Genomic DNA, 14,047 nt, shown 5'->3' with positions numbered 1-14,047 from the left:
GCATTCAGACACCATCAGTTCTTCCTCTGGATGTGTATAGTATTTTTCATCATAAGTTCTTTGGAATTTTCTTGGATTGTTGAAAATAACTAAGTCGGTCACAGTTGATCTTTGGACAATATTTCTGTTACTGTGTACGATGTTCTCCTGGTTCTATGCTCACCGTATCAGTTCATGTAAGCCTTTTCAAGGTTTTCATAGAATATCTTGTACATAATTTCTTATAGCATCATAGTATTTCATCACAATCATGCACCACAAAGTTGTTCGGTCATTCCCCAATTGATGTATATATCCCTTCAATTTCCAATTCTTTGTCACCACTAAAAGAGCTGCAATAAATTTTTTTTACATATATGTCCTTTTCCAGTTTTTTTTTTATCTCTTTGGGATACAGACCTAGTAGTGGTATTTCTGGATAAAAGTTTGATAACCCTTTGGGCATAGTTACAAATTGCTCTCCAAAATGGCCGGATCAATTCACAACTTTCCCAACACTGCATTAGTGTCCCAATTTTCCTACATCCCCTCCAACATTTATCCTTTTCCTTTTCTGTAACATTAGCCAATCTTATAGGTATAAGGTACCTCAGAGTTATTTTTATTTGCATTTCTTAAATCAAAAGTGATTTATGGCATTTGAGTTTAAGTGTTTAAAAATAGTTTCTAATAATTCCTCTAAATTTGATATTCTTTAATAAGAAATTTAGTTTTTCATCTTCAACTCATGCTCATTCAGCTTGAATGTATGTGACTTATTTTAATGAAAGACAACCATAAACTCTAGGCTACAGAGTGGCAAAATTGCCAAGGCAGTACAGAAGCAGAATGAGTTGAGACATTCTGTACCTCAGATATTTGCTACATGTGTATAAAGGAGTGAACATTACACATTTTACTTTATAGTCACACTCATACATATTTCAAGGAAAAGCAGTGCTACTGCTGGATACAAAGGAATAAGTCCCCTCTACAAAAGAGGGAAACTGAAAACCTCAGACTCTTTCATATTTTTCTTAAGAATAGATTTCTCAATAGAATTTTCTCCACAGCTCCTTTTACCTCCTTGTTCCTCAGGCTGTAGATGATGGGGTTCAGCATTGGAGTAATAACTCCATAGGACAGTGAAATGATCTCATCAGAAGTCTTTGATTCCTTGGACTTGGGCTTCATATACATGAAAAGGGCAGACCCGTAGAACAAAATCACTACAGTCAGATGGGCTGAGCAGGTGGAAAAGGCTTTTTTCCTCCCCTCACTTGAGTTGATCCTCAGGATAGTAGAGAGGATGAAAACATATGAGAAGAAAATGAATAGCAGAGGAGTGATTAAGAAAACAACACTTGCTATTGTCATAATAAATACATTCAGGGAAATGTCTACACAAATAAGCTTAAGAAGGGCCAGAATCTCACAGGTAATGTGGTCAATGATATTCCCACAGAATGGCATGATCATGGCAAGTGTAGTTTGTACCAGGGAGTTCAGACACCCTATAATCCAAGTCCAGGAGGCCATTTGCACACAGAGTTCCTTATTCATGATGATGGTGTATCTTAGGGGACTGCAGATGGCTATGTATCTGTCATAGGCCATCACTGCTAGTAGCAGACACTCTGTGGACCCCAATCCAAGGGACATAAACATCTGAAGTGCACACCTGGTGAAGGAAATGGATTTTGTCTCAGACATAAAATTAACCAGAATTTGGGGAACAGAGGCAGATGTGTAACAGATATCTAGGAAGGAGAGATTACCAAGGAAAAAGTACATAGGGGTATGAAGATGGCGATCCAGGATGCTAATGATAATAAGGAAGCTGTTTCCCAGAAGGATCACTACGTACATCACTAGGCAGATCACATAAAGAAATGACTGGAGGCCCGGGTATTGAGAAAGCCCAATCAGGATAAATTCAGTCACAGGTGTGTAATTCCCTTTGTCCATGTTATTTCATCATGGCCACCTATGAGAATGATGGAAAGACACTGGTCATAACAATTGGATTGAACAATAATAGTGATTTATATTTATATTGTAGATACTTAGTGATATTCTTTTTTATGTGGATTAATCATTTTATTTGGTTTCCATTGATGGATACAGATATTCAAATCATGACCAAAAATGGGAAGAGAGAAAAACATGCATTTGAACTTAAATAAAAAACTGATATTGATGCTTATAAATATTTAATAAATTTATCAGTTTTGATTTCTAATATGGAAAATATTGAGATATAATTCAAATAAAAAAGCTCCCTGGTTTCCTTATTAATTTTAAGACTTTAAAGGGGTTGAAAAAGTACCACATAAATGTTAGCTTTTATTATTATTATCCAATCAATTTTTTTTAGCAAGATCAGCTTCTGACATTCCTTGCAATAGCAATTTTAGATCATCAAATTGAGGGAGAAACCACAGTTAACTCTGCTCCCAGAAGTTCAAAAGTGTGGCCCAGGCAAACAGGAGGTATTTAAGGTTTCTTGACCAAGTTTACAAATTCAGTAAAACCCTTCCTTTGATCCAATTTTGCCTGCATACCTTCCTATGACCTGTCCCTTGGACATACATTTAATCTAAGTGAAAGGGTGAAAAGTAGCTCTTAATGGTATGATGTCAATTTAGAAAACTATGTTTATTAAAATGTTTCAAGTCCATGTTGCCCTCAGTATCTTCATTAATGACTTAAATGAAGGCATAGTTCATGTATGTATATCAAATTTGAAAATTACATATATAGAGGGAAAGAAATGTGTATAAATGAAAAATAATTTATTAGATGCATCTAATGTATCTATCATCTATCTATCTATCTGATCTAGTATTAGTTGTGAGGATATAACTACAAAAGTGAGAGAATTCCTGCCCTCAACAAATTTACATTCCAGTAAAGGAGACAAAGCATTATAGGTGATTGGTGGCCAGGCAAAGGATTCAGTTTGGGGAGCCATAGGAATGGTTAGATTACAATAAGTGAAGATCATGTTCTTTTTAGAAAGAGGGGTATCGCTAATTTGATTATATTTCTCATCAAGACATGGAAAGAAGGCAGGACACATATGATAGTGGGTGAGGAATATGAATGACTGTTATGTGAAAGAGGGATTTGGCTTGTTTTGTTTAAAAAGAGAATGAAGAACTAAGAATAATTGGTAGAAGTTGCAAAGCAGAATGTTTAGTCCTAAGGTAAGGGGAGTAAGGTGTTTGTACTTGAATAACTCTAATATAAGGCAGATTGTGGTAATTATAAAGGTCAAGAAAAAATAGTAAGAAAAATTCAATAAGAGAACAACCACTTTCAGGAGATTTGAATGAATGCTTTTGGAAGAAGTTACACTAGAAATTGGTCTGGAAGGAAGAGGTTTTAAATATAGGTAGGTATAGGAGGGTTTCATTCCTGGGTTAGGGAACTTGGTGAACAAAAGCAGGGAGATGGAAGAAGACAGGGTAAGAATGAGAGGAGAATGCATCATCCATTTTGGCAGTAATATAGTATAGTGCCTGGAAACATAGGTTGGATCCAGATTGGGAGGGTCTTCCAAGCTCATCTTTGCTCACAGGTCAACAGCATAATCTATTTCTAAGATACTGAACAAACACAACACTCCATGTCCTAAAAAGGAAAAGTGAGGATGAGCCCTTCAATACTTGGCCCTAATATAAAGTGGAAAGTCAAGAAACAGAAACATTTTGAGAAAAAAAAGAATCCCATCACGAAAAGCTATTCTGCTGAGAGGTAACACTTAAGACACAAACCCAGAAGAGAATGATTCCAAAACATCTGCAAGCAAAGAGAAAATTCAGAGAAAAACACAGTATGAGAACAAGTTCAATCATAATTCCTAAAAGTGAAGTGTTACAGAAATAGTTAAGAAAAGTTTAAAAAATAAATGAAACAAAAACATGATGAAAAAATTGGAAAAGAATGAGAACTACGGAAGAGAGAATCATAAAGGAAGCTAACAGCTTGGCACAATAGGCATAACCTTGCCCAAGAGTTAGAGTTTTGTTTCATAGGCAATGGGGATTCACTGAAGATTTCTGAGTATAGACGAGACTGCATCAGAATAATGCAGCAAAAAAAGTATGTTGGCAGTAGTATTGGTGAACAATTGAGATGGGACAAGGCTTAGAGACAGATACTAGTTAAGAGACTATCAGTTTGGATAACATACTGAACTTGGAATCAAGGATGACTAAATGAAAATACTGTCATAAGCAAATCACTTAAGCTCTTCTTTTCACGTTCCATTTTCTTCTCTTCCTAATTCTCCTCACACCCCACTCCCATCTCTGTCTCTAAGGTGAAGAGTTGCTGTTTTACTGCATTGCTAGAAAAATTTTCTCATTGGGAATTTTCCACACCACTGCAGATCTGATGGAGGGAAGGAATATATGTATATGTACACCTACATGCATATCTACATTTATACAATGCATATATGCATACTATATATGTAGGCTTCATGTATATGCACATGCATTGTTGAACATAGATGCATACATGTATATGTGCGTACATATATGTATAGATAGGCAGGTATCCCCTCCCTTCATAAGATCTATACATATGTTTATGCATATACACACATACATATATGTACACACATAACAAAATGCAAAGATAAATTATTTCCTCACAATTGATATCCAAGAAACCTTATTACTGGATGATGGGTTAGAGTGGTAATTCTCATGATTAATACTTTGAGGAAATGGGCAGAAAGATTTCTTCAAGTATCATGTTAGAGCTGGAAGTTACCTGAGAAGCCATTTTGTCCAAGTCCTGCATTTTGTGCAGTGGGAAAGAGAGGGCCAGAATTTGTTTCAAAGCAGGGACAGGAATGTAGGAACTCAAGTCTTCCAAATCTTAGCCCAGTGCTTCTTCACTCAAGTTGTTGACATCTGACTTTTCTTGGGGGAAGAGGACAATTGACCTTTCCAGGGGAAGGATCCACTAGCTTTATGATTCAGGGTAAGAAGCTGAGAAGGGAGAGGGACTTTCCAGGCACACCCTGACCTCCCCAAGCTTAACCACTACTTTGGGGTCTGCTCTGAGACGAAGTTTAAGCAGCTTGGGAGGAGCAAGCTCCCTAGGATAGGGGATGCAGGGGCATACTGGGAAGACCTGACCCTCCATCAGCAGAAGAAAAGGAATAAGAATTTATTAAGTGGTCATTATATGCTAGACACTGTGTTAACAACTCTATAAATATTATTTCATTTGATCCTCACAACAACCCTGGGAAATGAATGCTATTATTATCCTGATTTTACAATTGAGGAAACTGAGGCAAACAGAAGTTAAATGACTTGTCTAGGGCACAAAGCTAATAAGTGTCTGAAGCCATATTTGAACTCAGATCTTCCTGGCTCAAGCCTGGTGCACTATTCACTGCACCATCTAGCTGCCCTAGCTAGCATTTTATCTCAAAATAATTATGCATAGTTGTTTTAAATATATTAATTTCTATTTCTGATCTAAAGAAGATCAGAATCAGGAGATCTTGCCAACTGTATTCTCTAAATTTCCCTCATCACATCTTTAAAATTTCTCCATATTCTCACCTTTCTTTTTATCTCTGAGGAAGAATTGTGTTTTCCAAGACTGACTATTAATGCTTGTATTCTCTTTTTTTTTCCTTTTCAGAGGAGGGAAGGCAGGGGCGATTGGGGTTAAGTGACTTGCCCAGGTCACACGATTAGTAAGAGTTAAGTGCTTGAGGTCTGATTTGAACTTGGGTCCTCCTGACTCCAGGGTGGGTGCTCTATTCACTGCACCACCTAGCCGCCCAATGCCTGTATTCTTGATCTGATCCTTTCCTACCACCTCCTTTACTATGTTGATTTTTTCCATCTCTTTTAATCTTTTCCTTTTCACTTGGTCTTTCCCTTCTACAAACACCTTCATGTATCCCCTATTCTGAAAGAAATTTTCCCTTGTTCTTGGTCTTGTATTGTGTGATTATACTATTAAAATGATCTCTTTTACTTCTCCCTGAAGCTCTAGAAATGCTCCCTCCAGTTTATCACTACCTCTCACTCCTGAGCTTCTTGAAATTTGTTTGTTGTTGGGGCCGCCAGGTAGCACAGCGAGTAAGAGCACCGGCTCCAGTGTTGAGAAGACCTGGAGATCGAATCCCGGGCTCAGACACTGAGCACCACACCCAGAAACACCTGGCCGTGTAACCTTGAGCAAGTTACTTTACCCTGATTGCTTAAATAAAAAGAAATTTGGTTGTTGTTGCCACGAATCCACTGAGATCCTCCCTGCTGTTTCCTCCTTTTGTGCTAGGGCCTCATCTACTTTAACTTGTTGCAAGGCCAATAAAGACATCTCAAACACTGTGCTTCTCAAGAGCAGCCCCCTTGGTTGTGACAGCTTCCTTCACAGGTCACTCCTTCCATCAAGTTGGGGAAGATAACCTCACTTAGAACTCTTTAAATTAGGTCTCATGATCCCTTACTCACCAAGTAATCCCGCATTGCCCACAGTTTTTTTTTTTTCCAACTTATTTACTTCTGAAAACTTTCTTGAAAACATTTAAGAATAGAAAAACGAGGGTGGGAGAATCGGTTTCTTGCTAAAATTTGCACTGGTAGCTAGTTTAGCTATTCCTGTCTTGGATCTAGTAGCACTGAATCCTGGAATTATCAAAATATAGAATATTAGGGATAGATAGAGATGAGGACTTGGCCTGTGATTTCATTGGCATAAGGAATTCCTGAGTGTGGAAATACCCTCTACCAATGCAGATCTCATCTTCTCTTAAACTCACATTTTTAGAATTACTCAGATGACTCATCTGAGTAATTCTATAGACTCACCTCTCCTAGAGGTATAGATACAAATATTCTAGAATGGACTGGAAATGGCACTTACGCAACACCACAGACATTGGTGCACATGTCCAAGTGTGTGTGGAGAGGAAGGAGAATTGGGGGATAGAATATCATGAAATAGATGAAAAGTTTGTGTTATTTACAAAGAGATTGTGACCTGCTCAAGGTTATATAGTCAGCATGGATCAGAGGTGGGATTTGAGCTCAAGTTTTCCTAGCTTCAAGGCTAACTCTATCCACAACACCAAGATGTCTCACATTAGGGCTAGAACAAGTTCTAGAACAAAAAATTTAGAACAAAAATGGAACTTAGAAATTCGGACATAGAATGTCAGAGTTAAAAGAAAAGAGAATTTGGTACATAAGTGCTGCAAGGTACTTTAGAACACAAAAGACAGAATGGCAGGGTGAAAGGAACTTTAGAACAAAGAGCCTAATAAATACTTGTTTAACAGCAGCAGAATGGACATAGAATGTAAGAGCCACAATGGACTATTTTTGTAGAGGAGACACTTGATTACCAGAGAAAATACAGGGATGTGCCCCTACTAGAAATGCTAGATGGAATTCAATAACAGTTGAACTGATACTGTAATCATTCATGAACAAGATGCACAGGAAAGTCTAATTGTCAGAAATATGTCCTCATCTTTTCAACAAAATACATCTTCAAGTTTCCTGTTCAATTTGCATTTTCTTTCCTTAAAACTATGACCTTCCTTGATAGGATTCCTTATCTGGTCCTATGCATCTTACATTTCTTTTCCATTCAACATTTCTTTCCCAAGTTGCATTGCCAATTCCCATTTCCTTTTTCATCTCTGAAAATCACCCTTCCTAGGGTCTTTCTAACCATTTTCATTTACCTCTCAGAGTGAGATCCAAGCCTCTTTTGTTTATGCCAGGTCACTTAGCTGATGTTTCTCCAGCATTCTGAACAAATAAGTTATTTTAAGCACATTTCCAGAAATTTATGGTGGTTTTAGATACCACCAAATGCATAGTTGTGTCTCTAATATATATCCCTGTTGTATGTGAGGCCAAAATTACTTTTACTGAAGGCAGTTTACAACTTCCCTTTTCTTCTAAGTTGTTTCTATGATATATGAAGAGAGTCAGATTTTTACAATTTAGAGATACTGCAAAACATTGGCAGAATCCATAAGATGCCACCACTTTTACTATCCTTATGACAATAGCTTGTCAATACATTTCCAGATCTACTGTAAATGTATGTTACAACCTGCAGTCGCTGGAAATTTCCAAAGGATCAAGCATTAGCTACAGATGCCAATTTAATACCCTTCCCACCACAATCCCGCCCCAGGGTTTTTAGGGACTCTCTGTATTCCCTGAAGTAATTTAAACTGGTATGAAAGAACTGTGTGGAAGTTAACAACTTTGTGATGCTTGAGGGATAAAATACTAACAACCTAATTATAACAACATTAATAAGTACAAGAAATGGCATAATAAACAAGGCAATTCAGGAAGAATCAAGTTTCTCTCTGCCTGGTCAAACATTGCATGAGTGATACAGTTATCTACATGATTCAGGCAGCTAGGTGATGTCATAGTACAAAGAGTGCCAGGCCTCTTAGCATTGAGAAGACTCATCTTCCTGATTTCAAATCTGTCCTCAGACAAGTGTGGCCCTGAGAAAGTCACTTAACCCCTATTTGCATGATTCAGGCCAGATTTCTATATTTCTCTGACATTCCTGGATATTGACAACTGTTGAAAACTGTGGATCAAACTTTTCATCTATTTCATGATATTCTATTCCCCAATTCTCCTTCCTCTCCACACACACTTGGACATGTGCACCAATTTCTGTGGTGTTGTCTAAGTGACACTTCCAGTCCATTCTACAATATTTGTATCTACACCTATAAGAGAGATGAGTCTATAGTTTTTTGTGTCAGTTAACTAGCATTTTTAAAATACATAATTTGTATAATCTTTTTAAAAATGTTTATTTAATTTTAATTTTCAATATTCACTTCCATAAAATTTTGAGTTTTAAATTTTCTCCCTCCCTTTCCTCTCTCCTCCTTAAGACAGTATGCAATCTGATATGGGCTCTACTTATACATTCATATTAAAAATATGTTTATATTAGTCATGACATAAAGAAGAACTAGAACTAATGGAAGAAATCACAAGAAAGAAGAAACAAGGCAAAACAACAAAAGAGGAGAGCAAATAGAATGTTTCCATCTATATTCAGACTCCAAAGTTCTTTCTCTGGATATTGAGAGCATTTTCCATTGTGAATCTTTTGGATTTGTCTTAGATCCTTGCATTGCTTAGAAGAGCTAAGTCTACCAAAGTCAGTCATCGCACAATGTGGCTATTACTCTGTACAATTCAACAAAGATTTTAAACCTGCTATGTGCCAGACAGTATGCTAAATGCTAGGTTTACAGAGAAAGAAAAAAAAGTTCTTCCTATCAAGGAGCTTGGTTTTATGGAGTATACAACATACAGACAACTATGTATAAACAAGTTATTTATACAAGACTATCTCTCTGTCTGTCTGTCTATCTATCTATCTATCTATCTATCTATCTATCTATCTATCTATCTATCTATCTATCTATCCATCTTCATAAGGAAGGCACTAAGATTAAGAATGAAGGGGGCATGGGGCAGCTAGGTGGTGCAGCTAGTAAAGTGCTGGCCCCAGAGTCAGGAGGACCCGAGTTCGGTTCCAGCCTCAGACACTTAACACCCACACACATACAAAGAAAAAAAAACTAGCTGTGTAACCTTGGGCAAGTTACTTAACCCCAGTTGCCCTCCAAAAGGCAAAAAAAAAAAAAAAAGAAGAATGAAGGGGGCAGAGCCAAAATGGTGGAGAAAAGACAGACACTCACTTGAGTACTTTCTAAATTCCCCTCTAAATAAATTTAAATAATTCTTCAAAATTAATTACGGAGCAGCACAGACCACAAAAGGACGGGGTGAAATTTTTTTTCCCACCTAAGGCAACTTAAAAGGTCAGAAGAAAAGGTCTGTAACACTGGGGCGAGAATAGAGTACAGCCCAGGTCAGACAGTGTTGGTAAGGTAGCAGGAGGTCTGCTTCAGCAAGCTAGCATCAATGGCCTGTGGCCCTGGGCAAGGCAGCTGGTAGTGGGAGGGTAAGTCAGCAGCAGGCCTTGGGGGCGACTAAATAGGCAACAGTGGCTTCCTGAGCTCTCACCCCACACAGTAAAAGGATGAAGTTCATAGAGTTCTGGGCCTGGAGTCAGGAACAACTGAGTTTAAATCTTGACTCAGAAATTTACTAGCTGTGTTACCCTTCACAAGTCACACAACCTCTGTCTGCCTCAATTTCCTCATTTGTAAGATGGGAATAATAATAGCATCTACCTTCAGTATTGTTGAGGATCAAATGAAATTACACACACACACACACACACACAAAAGCATATATAAACACACAAATGCACACATATAGCTTTGCAAATACTGAAGTGCTATAGAAAGGCTACCTATAATTAGTATTGCTATTAGTATTATTGTTAGACATATGGGTCATCTCACTAACTCTCAATTCTATGGTTTTGCTCATTAAAAAGTAAATTAAATTGTTTGTTAAAAACTTAAAACTGTATGAACACCATCAAATAAAATTTCTTAGTAACTATATCAATTACAATCCATAAATTTTTATAAAAATATTTGTTGTTATAAACCTGTCCTCAGGATTCTTTCTTTTTCCATTGCTTCTCATTCCCTTTTCCTTTTTTTGTGTCCATATTTACTGTCTTCATTCTTTTGTTTGTTTCTCTTTGCATTACTTCATAAAAATCTTTACACATTTCTTTCTATTCCTCATACTTGTCTTAATTGTGTTATAGTATTTTATTACATGACTAAACCACAAATGATTTATCTAGTCTCCTATTTTTGGACATTTAGGTTGTTTCTAGTCTCCAATTACTTCTCTGAAAATCTTTAAACATATAGCTCCCCCCCCTTTTTTTTTTAAAGCAATTGGGGTTAAGTAACTTGCTCAAGGTTACACAGCCAGTTATTTTGTGTGGGTGTTAAGTATCTGAGGCTGGAACTGATTCTGGGTCTCTTGACTCCGGGGCCAGTGCTCTTACTCACTGGGCCACCTGGCCACCCCAACATATAGCCCTTTTAAAAATTTTGATAAAACTTTCAGTATATATTCCCAATATTGAATTATCAGGTCAAAGAATGTGACTATTTTTGTATTTTTTTCTTAGTACTGTCAGATTGCTTTAAAAAAGAGTCTACAAGCTTGAATTTTTATGAGTAATAAACATGTATAACTGGTCATCTGTAATCATTTCTGCATTTAATTTCCTTGGTTTAAATTATTATTACTTTGTTGTTTTGATAGGTATGCTGTCCAAACTATCTGAATTTGTATCTCTGATTGTTAGGTAAAACAATTTTCAAATGAATATTAACAATTTTTATTTTTCTTATAAAATTCATCTGTTCTTCCACTATTTATCAAGTTTAGACTAGTAATCACCATAGTTATTTATTTTTTGGAGGGGGGAGGGCAGGGCAATTGGGGTTAAGTGACTTGCCCCAGTGACCCCACACAGCTGGTGTTAAGTGTCTGAGGCTGGATTTGAACTCAGGTCCTCCTGACTCCAGGGCTGGTGCTCTATTCATTGCACCACCTAGACGCCCCACCATAGTTATTTTTAAAGCATTCCTTACATCTTTTAAATGCCATGTTCTGATCTGTCATAGTTGTCATAAAATTTCCTCCGACTCTTTGTTCAGTATATTACGTGGTAAGATTTTTAAAAGTCATATCAACTTCATCAGTAATAATTTATTCCATTTGTTGAATAAAATTATTTTTTGCAATTGAGCAAATACTTTACTCCATTTTCTTTCAACTTCTATATACCTGTACTTAAATTTAAATTTCTCATCTGATTGTAATTCACTGGGGAATATTTGCTTGTATTCATTCCATATTGTCAACTAATCTTCCATGTCCATTTGTTAGAGAATGCATTTTCATCATTTTAAATTTTCTATAAGTTTTTCTTTTTTTCCCTTTTTTCAAGCAATTGGGGTTAAGTAACTTGCTCAAGGTTACACGGCCAGTTATTTTGTGTGGGTGCCAAGTATCTGAGGCCAGAACCAATCCCGGGTCTCCCGACGTTGGGGCCAGTGCTCTTACTGTGCCACCTGGCTGCCCCTCTATAAGTTTTTCAAATACATCTTTCCTTTATATTTAGTTGGATATGCTTTTTCTTTATTTTGGTCCATCAATATATTTGTTTTTCTCCTGGGTGCCAGATAGTTGTGGCAGTAATCATTTTGTGCTTCATTTTTATGTTTAGGAAAATAAGACCCTTTTCTTCAGATTTTCTCATCAGTGTGTATCTTAATATTCTTTAGTATTTGTTTTTTCATAAAAATTCATCATGATTTTGTATAATTCTCTTAGAAGTCCATTGACATTTTCATTGGTAACATTAAATATGTAATATAGTTTATGGAATATCACTTTTTCTGTATTAACATTATTTATGAACATTGACTATGCTTGCAGTCATCTGTTTTCTTTTCTGTTTTGATCTTTATCATTTTATAACTGTCATCCAGATTGTATGTATTCTTAATTTAGTTAATTTAAAATATTTTTCACTTTATATATATACATACATAATGAATAGGGTTTCTTTTTTATGATATCTTCTTGCTCATTTATGCAGATAAATTAGAATGCCTATTACATTCTTGTTAATCTTGTATCCTGCCAAAATCGCTGAATTCAAGTATTGTTTTCATTACTTTTTTGAGAAGGCTAAATTTTCTAGCTATTTTACCATGTCATATACAAAGAGTCAAATTTTGATTTCTTCATTTCCAATTTTAATTCCATTAATATAATCTTTGTGTCTTTTTGCTAGAACCTCAATTATTATATCAAACAACAGTGGTAAGAGTGGACCTCATTACCTTGTACTTGTTTTTAGAGGAATAGTTATAATCTTTGTCTGTTGTATGCTATTTTTACTCTTGGCTTAAGATTCTATGTAGTATGTTAATGAAAAACTCTCAATACCTATTCTTTCAAGTGTTTTATCTTGAATAATTGTAAATTATCAAATGTCTTTTCTTCATGTCTTTATAGTTGTGGTTTGCTTTTGTGATAAGATCAGCATCTACCAGGGTTCCACCTTCCACCATCCCCCATGTGGATTTGTCTAGTTTTTCCCTAAAAGGTGACAAAGGTAGGACTTGATTGGCAGGTAGTAAGGCAAAGCTCAAGCTCACCTTTCTGGTAACTTCTGTCCATATTGATGCAGCTTCTTGGCCACCTGAAGGCATCCAAATATCTACCTACTCATTAGAACCATAGCTTTCAATCATCTGCTCTTCAATTTAATTTTTATTATAGATTAGTCTTTGGTCTAATGATTGAATCTGTTCTTTGTGGTTTCCCCAGTTGTTTGAAAACTTTGGACATTAAATTGTTTTCCTAATCATTAATTTAATTTTGTGGTTTTAAAAACTTCTTTAGAGTACTTCTCTATTTTACTATGATTATCTAATTCAATTTCCCCATTGTTTACTCTTCCATCTCTTTCATTGATGCTTCAAAAATCCATTGGACTGTGAGCTCCTAGAGCACAGGGACCATCATTTGCCTTTCTTTATGTTGTCTGCACTTAGGTCAGTGCTTGGAACATAGCAGGCATTTAATAAATACTTACAAATTGCTTTACTGACTGATTAATTTGAGATTCTGGGAGATAATTTTAGACCATAGGTTTTTTACATTGCAGAAGCACTTTATTGATTTGGAGGGTTTCTTTGATGTTTCTGTTCATATACGGAAATTGTAAAAATGCCTTCAATTGAAAAATGAAGTTTTGTGTCAACTATAAGGCTTTTATCTAATGCATGGTAGGGGAAAATATTGTTTATTCCCTGTGGTCTTGTTGATAGGGGAGACAGACAGACAGACAGACAGAGGAGAGACAGAGAGAGACACAGAGAGAGAGAGACAGAGAGAGAGAGAGAGAGAGAGAGAGAGAGAGAGAGAGAGAGAGAGAGAGAGAGAGAGAGAGAGAGAGAGAGAGAGAGAGAGAGAGACAGAGAGAGAGAGAGAGAGAGAGAGAGAGAGAGAGAGAGAGAGAGAGAGAGAGACAGAGAGAGAGAGAGACAGAGAGACAGAGAGACAGA

The 14,047-nt window shown here is 36.4% G+C and overlaps 1 protein-coding gene across 2 annotated transcripts; it reads right to left on the bottom strand.

The window, feature by feature from the left end:
- Positions 1-582: 582 nt before the first annotated feature.
- LOC138143481 (olfactory receptor 13D1-like) lies at positions 583-1,947 on the bottom strand. 2 transcript variants are annotated; one of them, XM_069064755.1, is made up of 2 exons: positions 1,037-1,947; positions 583-968 (listed from the first exon to the last, which is right to left on the bottom strand). In XM_069064755.1, exons 1-2 carry the CDS (start codon positions 1,945-1,947, stop codon positions 896-898), a joined length of 984 nt encoding a protein of 327 aa, XP_068920856.1. In that variant the 3' UTR covers positions 583-895. The 2 variants fall into 2 exon arrangements, with proteins under 2 accessions (XP_068920856.1, XP_068920860.1); XM_069064759.1 differs by having other exon boundaries at positions 888-1,947.
- Positions 1,948-14,047: the final 12,100 nt, after the last annotated feature.

This window comes from Petaurus breviceps, unplaced genomic scaffold (assembly GCF_028583685.1).
Source record: "Petaurus breviceps papuanus isolate PSGF00001 unplaced genomic scaffold, PetGlider_PUasm1.0 138, whole genome shotgun sequence".
Taxonomy (NCBI): domain Eukaryota; kingdom Metazoa; phylum Chordata; class Mammalia; order Diprotodontia; family Petauridae; genus Petaurus; species Petaurus breviceps.
This window is presented reverse-complemented; position numbering and strand designations above follow the sequence as displayed.